We start from the raw sequence: 14,255 nt of genomic DNA on the forward strand, positions 1-14,255 counted from the left end.
CTTACAGTTAAAAAAAAAAAAAAAAGCACCCAAAAGAGTCCTTTTCCCCAAACTTACCTTTCTCTCCTTCAGCAATTCTCCAGAAGCTCTTCCAAGATCTTCTCACAGCAGGCGCAATGAAATTTATGGGGAGAGGGGACTGACCCCCAGGCTCAGAGCGTCCTGCGCCGAAGCTGCAGCCCCCCATGCGGGGCAGCGCAAAGCACACAGAGTATGTGAGCGGGAAGTCGTGCCGCGCGGTACTGACTACTCTTAAAAACGAAACCACAGTCACATCCGGAACTTAATTGTCTATGCGCTTGGTCCCTGCTGGAGACTAAAATAAACAGAAATACAAATGCAGGAAACATGCAACCCCACAACTCCTGAAATACCAGAAAGTATTAGAAAGGTATGATCGTTCTTCCACGGTACTGCATGGCGTGACTGTTTGCTAGTCTGCGTCCGGGGCAACTCACAGTGCACTTCTATTATTATATGCAAAGAAAAACAGCCAACCACAGACAAAATCGTCATGCTACATTACACCTTTTACTCATGGTCCTTTGAGCATTTGATAAAGCAGATCAGCGCTACTCTATGTACCTGGTAGAAGGTGAAACCTAGGCAGAAGATTAACTCATTTGTCTTTAGAGAGCTAGTTAGCCACATCAGGGCCCAAAACGTTCATCCGAGACAAGAGTTATCTCCACTCGGCAGTGCTGCTGCTCTTCTTTCCCTTTTCCATCATTGATTAAAGAGGGAAAGCTCCCTACAGCAACCGCTTTCCCTGGACATTTCCTTCAGGTACCAGTTACATTCGTTAACTCTTCCAGAAAGCAAAAGCAACTCTACAGTCCTCCATGAAATCCCCGAATGAGACAGTAGACAGCCACACTAATTAAGCTGGTCTGTTTTAACGCTCTTAAGGGACTGACTCCTGTGTTTAGCTCCATGCCATAGACACGAACGGATAGTTTGGCATGAGCTAAATGGGATAAAGGAAAGTGGGTTGAAAACAGATTTTCAGCTGCCATGAATTCTTAGTAACTGAGAACGTAACCCAAAATCCTTAATCAAAGGGCAAACGTAACTGTATTTTCTAATCAGATAACAAGCACAACAATACATCAAACTAGCAAAGACGCAGAGTACCTTCTTACCTACACAGAAGTGCATGCCACAGCCTAGAAATACAGTAAGTAAAAAACAAAAGGAAGGTATAGTTGAAGATGCTATTGGGAACTTTGGACAAACCAGTTTCCTATCAGCAGGCAGAGGGTCCAGGAAGAATTAAACATTGGGAAATCCATCTGTAATTACTGGGTCTCTCCCTGCTTCAACTGGCAACTCAAATTACTTCTTTCTTGAAAGCCTCATTCACAATACAGCGGGTCAGTGCTAAAAGAACAAGTCTAAAACACGTGATGGACAAGCACCTTTTTTCGTCCAAAACCTGATGCTGCCAGCAGTGCATGAAGTACCCGGTCTTCTGTAGAACAGTGCTAGTAAATTCTGTATCAGCCTCATTTGACTTCATGCCCATCTCCCCCCCCCCCCCCCCCCCCCGAGTCTTTCTGTACGTTCCCAAAGCACACCTCATGCACACCCCCCGCCACACACACCTGGCCCTCACATAAAAATAGCCACTGCAGAACAATTCAAGGAATCAACAGCACTCCCACCAATAACAAGTTCTGATAATGCATTTTCCTGCTTCTCCACACAGCCTTGCTTTATTGGAGAGCCACTCTATGCTCTCTCCATACCAGAGCGAAGGGAAGCACGCAGGCATTTTCAGTGTCACTCCAGGCTTACTCGGGCTTCTGGCTTCCCAAGTGCTCTGTAGACACAATACAGGACTGGCTTCGGCATGCCAGGGTCCCCTCCTGCGCCTCTGCGGGAGAACTGCGCTGTAAGTCTTCGAACAGTATCAGAGAATGTAATTCAGTTACTTTCCTCTTGTGGAAGGAAAAAGGTAAACAACTTGATCAGGTCCAGTAGCTGAGCAATATTAAAAAAAAAAAAAAAAAAAGCAGCTGATGAAACCTACAGAAGAGCTAATTTGTGTCTGCCCACACAACCTCATCACCTGTACCAGGGCCAGAAACATGAGATCACTTCTTTGCTAGGTCTGCACGGAGCATCGTGTACCTAGGACCCCTGATGAAGAAGACGGCTGAAGCTCACCTTTCAAAAGTTCTTCCCACAGACTTGTCCATTTAGCAAAAAAAAAAAAAAGATGTAGAAAAGCAAGTGATCATTATTTATTTATTTATTTGAATAAATAGTACAACTGTCACAAACCATGCATAACACTCCTGCTGTGATTTTTAGCAAACATAGCATTGCATTGTAACTTGCTTACAGTACACAACTCTTGTCACAAAGCTGGATGCCTCCAGCACATGACAAGTCCAGAATTTTATCTGCAAGGCTGGTTTTTAGTAGTTAGAAATCCAGAGTAAACAGCAAAACAGAGTTAAAAACAGTAGAAAAGACTCTTAAAAAATACATTAATACTGAAAGCACTGGGGTGTGGGGAATAGGGGTAAGAAATCCTGTAAGGTTTAAACTGATTTTAAAAAATCTGCCACTGTTGGTTTTTCATCTTGAAAAACAGGTCCAGCTGAGGAATATCTGGGCTTCTTCTGTGGTAATATAGCTCACTGGAACTGAGTAAGTCAAGCAGATGCACCTAAAAGGCAAGTTGTACGGACTGGAAAAGACAGATATTCATTAAGTACTTAAAATGTGGAAGCTTTAATGCTGCAGAGCATTCAGCATTCCAGATGAACTCAACAGGATTTGGATCGACCCCACTGGCACCCAGGGAATATATCTAAAACTCCAGTAACACAGAGAGTTCATGAATAACATTTTTAACATTGACTTATCTTTTTGAGAGGAGAAGAAGTATCATGCATATGTAACAGAAAGGCATGACGAAAGCAGGTGTTTAAAGAAGCTTTACCTACATTGCTCTTCCTGGAAACTGGACTGATTGGGATGAAGATCCAGTTCAGTTAAATCCACCCTGCTCCCAATCCAATAAATACAGCATATACAAGGAAGAGTGAGCTGGCTAGACAGCAAGGAGCCAAGGAATGAAAAATGTGTTTTCCCTGTGCAGCATTTACCAACAGACTTAAAACCATAACAAAACAGGGTATGACAACTGCCCCCAACCTGTTCAGGGCATCAAGCCTGCAGTTTTGACTGACAGGGATATTAATGTAAGGAACATTAATTAAAAGGGACTCATGCCTCAAGTTGTAGAGGAAGGACGCAGGTTTCTGCAGAGTGACCAGAAACACTAACTGAACAAAACAGGGACTCTTTTTAAAATTCGGTAGTATGTTCACATTTGCTCACATGCAATAAAGATGCCAGCTGTATAATCCCATCTCAGAAATAGCCATTTCCCCTCCCAAAGCCAAACTGCTTTTATCAGTCTCCTCTTGTTATTTTCTGTTTGCTTTTGATATTAATATAGCTTGCAATTTCAAAAACTAGATTCTCTGGAGGTCTTTCCCAGCAGCTCAGAGAATGTAAACAGCATTGGCACTTCCACATCACCTGAAGTGAGGTGGGTGGAATGACAGCTCTTTAATAGACTTGTTTCCCACAAATAACACTGCATTAAACTAAAAGTTTGAGACACCTTTCAGTTCAATCACCTTCCAGCCTCATGATACCCCTATTTCACAGCACGAAAGTTAGACCAATTTCATTAACTTGCCAGGACAGCTGACCCACCAGGCCTTAGTGCCTCTGGAAGTCTCCTCTGTAATAATTGCTAGCGTCATGGTAGAGTCTAGTGGCCCCATCTGAAATTCGAGCCCAATTGTACTATGCTCTGTATAAACAGCGAGAGGTCAGCTCCCTCCTAAAGCACAGGCAAGCAATGATTCCCCACAGAACCTTGTAGAGTAGATGAGATCTGAATTTTTCATGGAAAGAAAGGGCAACTTCCTTCCATCTTTTTTTTGGAGGTGTGAGAGGAGGTGACCCAAATAAATCAAATACTAGAACTCAGAACCCAAAAATATGAAACAAAGAAGCAGAAGCCCATTTCTCTCCCTTTGAGATTAAAAAATGTTTAAGGAGGGAAGGAGAAAATCCCAACTGTAAAATCATATCATTCAAATAGCATGTTTCCAACCGAACTCAGAAGGGTGAATAATGTTTGGTGTAAGAAATCCATTCTTAGGTAAAGAAGATGTCTACTTACAACAGGACTCAAGTAAGGCTGTGGAGCAGAGCAATACTACCTGCTTCCTCTTTGGGGCTCTCTGCCTAATGTTTCACACAAAATCATGGCTGCCCATAAAAGCTGCTGCTGTGATACATAAAAGCAGGAATCAAATCTCTCCCCTATGCACTCCAAGGAAAGGAGTGCTGTTATATGCATATTCCACAAATAATTTACTCTGGAAATTACAATCCCATTTCCTTTGCACCGCTCTCCTCAAAAATCTACTCAGATGGCTCATCTTCCAGCGCTCCTTGTACACACTGCTGCTCCTAGCACATCACCAGCCAGAACAGCTCTACAGGTGAAACCTGTTAAGTACTATGAGGTAACTAGAGTCTACCAGATAAATCTAGCAATCCTTTTTTAAAACAGATTCCCACTAAAATCTGTAACAGCATAAAAGACTACAGGACTAGGCCAGAGCCTAGGAGACTATTTCTTGGGATGGCACAGGGCAACTCGACGAAATTACTTTGAAGCATAACTGATCACTAAAGAGCTTCACATTTGAGTGCTAATCATTGGCTTCCACTATGTATACCACGTCTTACATAGCCCAGTGCAATCCATAAGTACAGGCAAGCTCTTATTTTTACAGGAATTCAATTTTACTGTTTAGGAAAGAAAATATATAAAACTGTTTATAAAAGCCTTACCCACCAGAACTGTACAGCTGCCAGTAACTCCAACAGGAATGAATCTGACCCTTTAACTCAGCTATGTGAAATGAAGAGTCAGCCTTTAAACTGCCAAGCTCATTATTCCACGCATTTGTTTCAGAAAGGACTGGGGGCAAAATGCATTAATCCAGCCTGTGCCTATTTGACCAGCTCCTGACTGACCTGATTGAAGCTGTGTCCTTAACGGCTGACAGTGGTTCTAGCAACCAGATTTCTCCTAGAAAGGAGATGAAATAAAAAATAGATGTCAAAAGATTAGCTGGTCATCCCATTGCAAGACTTATTCTATGTAAACACTAAACAGAAATAACACTGAGTAGCATGAGGTTAACACAAAACCTGCAGATTTTGCCATTAGCTTCAGATAGCGCTTGTAATTTCCCTCAGCCCCACCCACCCAAAAGAACATACAAAACCTTATTTAACAGAAAAGGCTCAGCTTCTAAATAAATTCCAATGCTGAATTTCTATTGCTAACACTTAAGCCTGGAAAACCATCAAACGCTAGTTGCAACCAAGGAGTATGCAAAAGAAAGTCTACTGTAGAATCAAAGAGTCTCCAGCCATGAGGAAGGTCTCATGTTTTCCCTGCTTATTAAAGTAGTTAGTGGTATACTTCCTTTATCAAAATAACATTTGTTGACCATAATAAACAACAGACCCAACAGTATCTTCTGGTAAAAGTGTGAAATATCTACACATTTTCAAGTGACCTACAGAATACACATGCATTATTTTTAGTGGGATTGTCATACAAACAGTTACAGACAGACAACATCAACTGTAGAAAGAATGCATGAAGTATAGCATAAGGCACAACGGGAGCGTGCAGAGGGCGTGTTTATTGTAATTTCTGCCTAAGGAGGTTGGAAGGATGAAGACCTCAGCAGCTTCCAGGATCATTCAACATTCTTGTACTTTGTGAACAGGTTGTACAGAACCCTGAGGGTAGACTTCAGATCCAAGTTGACAACATCTGTGGAAGAAAAGGAGAAATCCTTACTTTACTTTTTGTTCTCCCTTGTTTGTCCTCAAAGGAACAAAAGTCCCCACATCTCTGAGCCACTGGGATTAGCAACAAAAAAACCCACTGAGTTCTGATCTTCCCAAGTCAAGCTTTTTAAATGTCCTATATGATGCACTTCAAAACACCTTCACGATAATAGTCACAGCTAACTTCTCTGGGAAATGGAAGAAAGATAATTCCCTTCCTCATCTAAAATTGGTTACAGAGAAAGTATATTTCTGTCTGAGACCTGGGATAAAGGCTTTGGGAAATACTACCGATAACTTCACTGGCCACACAACCAGCAAACAAGTAGCCACACACATCATATGAGATACCGAACCTCACACATCGACAACTCTGCAATGATACAGTCCATGAATAAAAAAAGCCTGAATTCTCTTAGCAGACTCAAAGCTTTCTATTATCTAATATCCTTTCTTACCATGGTAGGCCCCGGAACAGGTCTAGAACAGTTCTAAACAAAAAGCTTTTCTGCTAGCACCTCCTCCCAACCTATTACGATAATAAAGTGCCAGGAAATACCACAGTGTCGTGGTTTAAGCCCAGCCGGCAACTAAGCACCACGCAGCCGTTTGCTCACTCCTCCCCGCCCCAGTGGCATGGGAAAAAGAATCAGGGCTGGCGGGGGGGAAAGTAAACCTTGTGGGTTGAGATAAAGACAGTTTAATAGGACAGCAAAGGAAGTGATAATAATAAACAAACAAACAAACAAAATTATACAACACAAGTGATGCACAATGCAATTTCTCACCACCCACTGACCGATGCCCAGCCCAGCCCAGGCCCAAGCAGTGATTGCCGCCTCCCCGGCCAACTCCCCCCAGTTTATATACTGGCCATGATGTCCCATGGTATGGAATACCCCTTTGGCCAGTTTGGGTCAGGTGCCCTGGCTGTGTCCCCTCCCAACTTCTTGCACCCCTCCAGCCTTCTTGCTGGCTGGGCATGAGAAGCTGAAAAAGCCTTGATTTAGTCTAAACACCACGTAGCAACAACTGAAAACATCAGTGTGTTATCAACATTCTTCTCACACTGAACCCAAGACATAACACTATACCAGCTACTAGAAAGAAAATTAACTCTATCCCAGCTGAAACCAGGACACGCAGACATGTAATCCAGGGACTATGGGGGGAGGCATAGCACAGGGAAGGCTGAAGAGGTAGAAAGAAATGTTGGATTCAATATGTAAGAAAGGAGGAGGAGGAAGCAAAAAATTAGACAGTAAACAACATATATGGAAGCAGAAGTAAGGAAGAGCAGATAATAAAAAAATCATTCAAAGAACTAGGAAGACAGCAAACAGTTAACAGACTAAGTACAATTACTGTGAGGTCCAGGGGAAACACCTACTGCCTGTTTTCTAAGAATCATTGCCAGGACCTCTCCACCCTTCCCTCCCACCCCATACTGGATAACACTCTAACCCCCACACTTCATCTGGTATTTTCAGTAACCTCTCACACTTTTCTTTCTACCCTTTTTCCTGTATTATTTTACATATTTCATTTATGATTTTGTATTTTGCATTTGCAAAATAATATTCTCCTGCCCCAAAGGAAAAGATCCTAACTGCTGTGAAGTAATACACCCTGAAAAAAGAGACGTCTTACCTGGATAACAGAAATATGAAACACATTTCTAATTCTTCCAGGTATCATAGAAAGTGGCTTACTACCATAGCGTTCTCAGTAAGGTAACAGCCAGAGTCAGCATCGGTTCCCCTGTACCAAGACCCAGTTCCCTCAGAGACAGATTTAAAATGTTAATTTAGCCATGGGAAACAACACTTTGCAACAGCCATGCATTTCTAAAGCTGGAAAATCAAGGCAAATATCTAGGGAAGAGACAACTACCAGCAGATTCGACCCACTGATCCTGGCAGTCACTTTTTTTTGCTGAACAATTAAACAAAACAGTGCTGGCACTATGAAAATGCCAAAAAAACTGGCCCAAACAGTCAGCTCTGTAGTGGTCAGCGATTTGTAGTGTCTGTTTTCCCATTCCTCCCGAATGGTTTTCTTTTCCCCATGCCACCCCTTTTCAGCTTCGCACTGAAAGCAGGATGGGTCCTGTCCCTGAGCCACCACAACCTCCATCTCGGCTGAGGTGGCACGAAGCGGTGTAATCCAGTCTCGCAGGGTTCAGCTCCGTCTCTGGCTGACATCACTTCAGAGGCAGGAGCTGCCTGTGCTGTAAACCAAGGTCAAGGTGCCAGTGGAGAGAAACAGGAATCTGGAGGGCAGAGCAGAGACATCGCTGGAAGCCAGAAGCACAGCTAGGAAACCAGGGCACGTCCCAGGGAGAGAGAAGCTGGGAGTAAGAGGCAGCGAAGTGCCAGAGCAAGAGCTAAGAAAGAGCACACGCAGAAGCTGGAAGGGGGCCCAGATCCGCAGCACTGTGCTGGGCAGGTACCGTCCATCCTCCCTCATGGAGGCATTTAAGGCTGGCTCCTACAAATCTCCAACAGCAATTTGAGCTAGGTACCTGCTGCTGATCACCCCTGGTGATTACCCTGAGGAATGAGAGGTATGGGAGGCCCCATCACTAAAAGAAGGAATGGACCCAGCCCTTTTATCTGGCAGTGTAATCACATGTAAATTTAGGGTCAGAAGAAACTATTGTGGTGACATAGTCTCACCTCATGTACAACACAGTCCTTAGAGAACTTTACCTTGGAAATCTTGTATTGAGCTTACAAAGCAACCTGTGGCTGAATTAAAATATAAGCTTAACATTGCAGGGGATTTTTTTGGTTTTTTTTTTCTTTTTAGATCTTCCAGTGGTGGAAATTCCACCTCCAACCCTTGACAATTCAGACTGATGGCTAATTACCTTCACTGTTGCAAGTTATACTGTAATTCTAGTTTGACATTTTCCTAACTTTCAGACCTTGTTATGCCTTTGCTGCATTAAAGAGTATGGTAGTGTGAGATGCACCCTCCCTGTGTGGACGATTACAGTGTTCTTTACTGATCAGTCTCTAGCAGGTATTCTCAGGAACAAGCATATTCTCAGCCTCCCATTTCTTATTTTAGAGATGAAGCATGCACAGTCATAACATTTTATTAGTTGTTGTTGGTAATTTTAACTGCAAGTAGCCATAAATTATCAAAATAGTTTAAAACATTCCATCAATTTAAAACTTTCACACTCCGTAACAACCCCATTAGAGCCCAATAAACTAATCCACTACAACATACTTTTGCTGCAATAACTCAGCATCAAGTTCTGCTGCTAGCTCAATCTACTGAATTGGGCTGGAAGAACAGAGAAGAGGAGCTGTCCTGTATGCTCCTATTTATGTTTATCACCCATACAAAGACACACTAAAATATTAAACAAGACCTCTTTCTTGCAAGCACTGCAGGAAGCATGGCCTACAGAAATAAAAACTGTGATGTTCTGCTCTAGACAATGTTTTACATGAAAATGCTGCAACTAATTCAAGAGGCATTTACTACCCAATTCACGCTAAAGGACATGGATTCACCTAACAGGTTTTCCAGCCTATTTAGGAACAAACAATAGACCAGTATGGCATTAACACGAGTATACTATACACAAAACTTTTTGCAGAGCACCAGTCTCTATGACAAAATGAATTCTTGTTCCAAGAAACACATATTACCTGACTGTACTGACTGTCAAGATCCTACAGAGGATTCAATGAAACTATGGTGACAAGCAAAGCCCAACATATTACTGTCCTCTCCACAGGGGCAGCTTTTCAAGAGGAACAGTCAGTTTTACAGGCAATTCCAGCCACACAGACACCACACGAGCACATGCACTCCAACAGCTATGAACTACTGCTGCCGGGAATAAGTACATACACAGAAGAGGAAGGAATACACGCAAGAGACCGTACACCCTGCAGCAGCAAGAAGGAATGTTCTATGAGCTAATTTGGCTCTCTAACTTCTATTAATAATTAAATTCTCAATCAGTAAAACACTTAAGCATATTCTGCTGCTTACTGAAACTACACACCTTGTCCAGAGCAAACAAAAGATCTGTTGTTGCCTGTTACTGTATTCTATCACACATGATAGTGTAAGGATAGCCTTATGGGAAGGTAATCTCCTCTGTTAGATCAACCGATGAAAACAAAACAAAAAAAAGGACAAGCTTTCAACTAGAGAAGTCTTCTCCTAGGTTCTTAACATTTTATCTCTCTTGAAACAGGCTTACCTAGCCTATCCGGTCTCCTTCTGCAATCTCTTTAACACTTCCACTCAAAAACCTGCCATTCCTAATTGTGCATTTGTATTTCTCCAGCTTCCTTGTCCTCCCCATATACCCCCTGACTCAGCTCCAGTGCTCGGAACACTCCTTTACTTTCCCAACTTAGTGTCGTTTCACTGAATTCTTCAGGAGCACTTTTCACACCCAAATTTAAAAGAACAGCACTGACAGGATATATATGCATTTAATATTGTCTTTTGTCTTTTTTCCCCACTATAAGCAGCTCCACTATTTGTTAATCTATTTACTATCACCACTTTGTCTCATTTTAAGTCAGACTGAACATTTCTTGGGGGCTCCTCATTTTTCTTTGTTCTGTGGAAGCCTCTAACACATATGTGGTTTGTAACACCAGGAATAAAAATTGCTCATTTAGCAGTCATAAAATTTTAATTCCTCTTTTTATCCCTAGTGCAAGCAACAATGGAGACCTCATCATTAATTAATTTCAAGGTTCAGAGACTTTAAAGGAAAAACACAGTTTTTACACTTTTCAGTTCTGACTCCCAAGTCCACATAAATCAGGAAGAGAGTTTGCTATCGGTTCTCCTAAAAAAACCAACAAAAGCCTTTCAGTTATCTACCACTGAAATCCGTTCACAAGACTCTAGCTGTAAGAATTATAAGAATTAGACCATGAAAAGCTTCCTGCTTGGATCGTTATTGAGAATACCAACTGAATTTATAATATAGCACTGAACAGCTTTTGGATCATTCACTAAAGCTAGACTTGTACACCTCAGTAAATCTATTCCAGACAAGAAACACAGGTAAGGATATACCCCAGATACAGACAATGAATACTTTGGAAAACTGTCAAGGGGCACATTTACAACTCCACTTTGTGGTACTACTGCTACTGTCTTCGAAAGGAGTTGCACTTGAAATGTACCTGCTATTATGTCCTTATATTCAGTTTAAAGCCACATGGCATATCCGTACCTTCAGGGCGAGCTTTTGGTTTCTTCAGTCCTCCATCTTGCATCAGCTCAAAAGCAAAGGAAACATTATGGACCTGAAAGAGGTAAAGTGTTTAGAACCTCAAAGTTACATAGGTATTAAAAACCTTTAATTACATTTTAAAAACACCTTATTCTCTCTATGCTTGACATAGAGAAATGGTAATTCTATTTAAATCAATATTAAACATTTACATGTTTAAGCATGGCAGAAAGTACATATGAGAGATTAAGAAATGAAAGCTTGTATCATTATAGGGCAAATATTCACTTTTTGATACAAAGGAGGTAATTTAAGATATCCAAATTTCAAGTGTAAAAATGTGACTGAGTACCACATGAACCAGGAAAGCCCATTAAGCCCCGATCTCAGTCTCTATGGCAGAGGCCAGAAAGCTCCCAGTAACAACTACAACAGAGATATATTCTGTCAAGTTCTTCCTGCCTGTACCCAAGATCAACATTTCCAACTACAAGGCAAGAGATCACTCGCCACCCAGGCAACAAGGAATGTAACAGAAGTGACATAACTGAACAGAGATGAGAAAATACATATGGGTGTGTAAGTGAGAAGAAATAAGGACACTAAATGGAATTATTTTCAAACATTAGTCTTTTCTACATCATTATCAGCTGCATGTCAAGCAACATCAACATCACACCATCAAGGAGCCAGGCTGCTTGTTGCATGACCTTGTGCTAATCCCTTAGTCTCTTGGTGCTTTGGCTTCCTCTACTTAAAAACAGAGATAGAAGTCAAATTAAGTTTCTCTAATGAAGCAAATGCTTCAAAAAATGCTTCGTGATGGCAGTTCCCAGACAGACTGTGCAGTGAGCTTGCAAAACAATCTAGGCACAACTGTACAGAAAGAGCTTCCTGAAAAAGCCACCAAAGATCATACACGAACATAAAGTCAGAGGAAAGAAAATGGACAAAAAGGAAAAATGCAGGAAAGCGGGTGTCTTCTTTTAATCTCTCCTTTGAGGAGCAAACATTATGGTTTAAAAGGATCTGCATAGCAGCTTTCTCATCCACGCTTACTGAAATTTAAGCAAGGTAATTTGGATTATGAATTCTGTGCATTTTTGTTACTGCAAATGACAGTTCTGGAGATACATAGCAAGGGGGAGAGATTTAATTAAAGCTACTCATCTTGAAAATCAGGGAGTTACGCATATAAAGCTCCCCTACAATAAGGAAGAAAGGCCCCTTTCACTGGCGCTTATTGCTCAGGACTTTATTAATCTCTTTTTACCTGCTACAGTTCCTCCTCCTTCATTGTGACAAAACCAGTCACTTTCAAGATGAAAATATTTTTTCCTTTCCCAAAAACACAGAGTCTACCTCTCCTTCTTTAATTTACAAGTCCCCTTTCCTCAAGGCAGAGCGTCCACACAAACCCACAATATTACTTCAGGAATACTGGATAATCTTTATGAATTTAAACCGTTAACAACAAAATCATAACTGAACAGGTGCTGGCTACAACTCCGCATCCTGCATTTCAACATGGGCAAAAATTCAAGATACTAGGATAAAAAAGCAATAGAAATCTGTAAAGGAGAGTTTGTATAAGATGTAACAGAGAACCATTTTCCCACTGCTCTATCAAGGTCCTGTGCAGTATACAACATTTAAAATGAACTAATACCCGTCCTATCCACAAACTTAACACCTAAAGAAAGCCCCTCTTAACAGACCCTGATTTCCTGCCTTCAGGGAGCCCCTTTAAGCTCCCACATAGCAACTAGTCACCTCCTGAGAAAGTCAACAAACCCTATATAACCTACAGAACCAGCAGACTCAGCATGTTAGCCTGGGTCTGTAACGGCGCTCATTTGGTGCAGCTCAATTTCCTCTTGCGATGCTGGTATGATCCCCGCAGGCAAAGCTGGCTTATTCTACCAATGGTGAAGTCCCATCCCTCAGAGAGCATGTACCTTTGCTGAGGGGTGCTTGACAGCAACAATCTGCACTGAAGTCACTACGAAAACCCCACCATTTTAAACAGCCCTCACGTTACAGAGCATTCGATCCTTTAACTTTTGCCAATGTTTCCACTCCTGACCTAGCCATCTCCTGCTCCAGCTCAGCCAACGCAATACTTGCATCCTCTCCACTGCAGAACCTGGCAGAATAAAAAGCAGGGGGCCGACGCGTTACTGCAGTACAACCAGGCTCAGAGTATTCTGATACCAGGCACTGAATATACACAGAGGTGCGTGCATGTTCAGGAACAACTGCAGAAAGACGCATACTTTTGGTTATGACAATGAAATACGTTAAGCGCTCTTCTCATCGTTAACACTAGGAAGGACAGATGACAATGGAGCAAGTGTGGGACTAAGACCAAGATACTTATTTCGTCTCCTTCCATCCCTAATACTCTGATTATGAGTAAGTCAATCTAAGACTGCAAAGAATCCACTCTTCTTCCTTAAAGCTCATTTTGTCTGAGACACTGTTAGACAGTAAGTCATTCACTCCTTTCCAGACAGAAAGGAATATCCAAAAAAGACAAGCTAGCACATTCTCTCAAAAGTTTAAGTCAGCAATGTTGGCAATGATCCTGCCAGGAACTGGACACAGAACCAGAAGTCTGTGCTCACAAATTGACTTCAGACAGGCCACTGTTTGCATGCTCCCTCCCTGGCAGGATCAGGGCATCCATCTTGGCTTTAGATCAGCTCCAAAACATGTTACCTGTGAGCACTCAACATACAGTTTCTAACCCCAGATCAACCAAAGATCATGGCTCAGGTACCACCTCTTCTACTACAGTATCTCATTTACATATCCAGTAATGATATTTATTCACTTGGTTTGTAGGAACATTAAATAAACTACAGAAAAAGAACTAATAGGTATTAGGCAACTGATATTAATGAGATGAGGGGGCAGGTTTTAGGGATGACATTCCGTGACCTTGGGAAAAAGCTCTACCTCCACGTCAATCCCAGTATACAGGATGCCGCTAAAGCAGAGCTTCCCATCTCTCATGTTTTGTCTTTCTTGCCTATTTACATAGTACATACTAGGCAAGGTCAGGCATCAGCTCTGCTGTCTAGGACAATAAGACATCCCTGTGCACAAAAACACT

General features: G+C 41.9%; 2 protein-coding genes across 8 annotated transcripts in view; both read right to left on the reverse strand.

The window, feature by feature from the left end:
* The window catches only part of PARVG (parvin gamma), a 28,220-nt gene extending 26,322 nt beyond the window's left edge, over positions 1-1,898 (reverse strand). For 2 of the 3 annotated variants that reach the window (XM_030041327.2, XM_030041328.2), the window contains exon 1: positions 58-1,898. The gene's annotated coding sequence lies outside the window, so the exon portion shown is untranslated. The remainder of the gene's footprint in view (positions 1-57) is intronic. The other variant, XM_041129677.1, reaches the window with a different exon arrangement.
* A 338-nt stretch (positions 1,899-2,236) lies between these two features.
* The window catches only part of PARVB (parvin beta), a 67,445-nt gene continuing 55,426 nt past the window's right edge, over positions 2,237-14,255 (reverse strand). For all 5 annotated transcript variants that reach the window (XM_041118215.1, XM_030041054.2, XM_030041056.2 and 2 more), the window contains 2 exons: positions 11,138-11,210; positions 2,237-5,893 (listed from right to left, as the gene is read on the reverse strand). In XM_041118215.1, coding sequence (XP_040974149.1) covers positions 5,817-5,893; positions 11,138-11,210 — 150 coding nt within the window. In that variant the 3' untranslated portion in view covers positions 2,237-5,816. The remainder of the gene's footprint in view (positions 5,894-11,137; positions 11,211-14,255) is intronic.

Source organism: Aquila chrysaetos, chromosome 17 (assembly GCF_900496995.4).
Source record: "Aquila chrysaetos chrysaetos chromosome 17, bAquChr1.4, whole genome shotgun sequence".
NCBI classification, from domain to species: Eukaryota; Metazoa; Chordata; class Aves; order Accipitriformes; family Accipitridae; genus Aquila; species Aquila chrysaetos.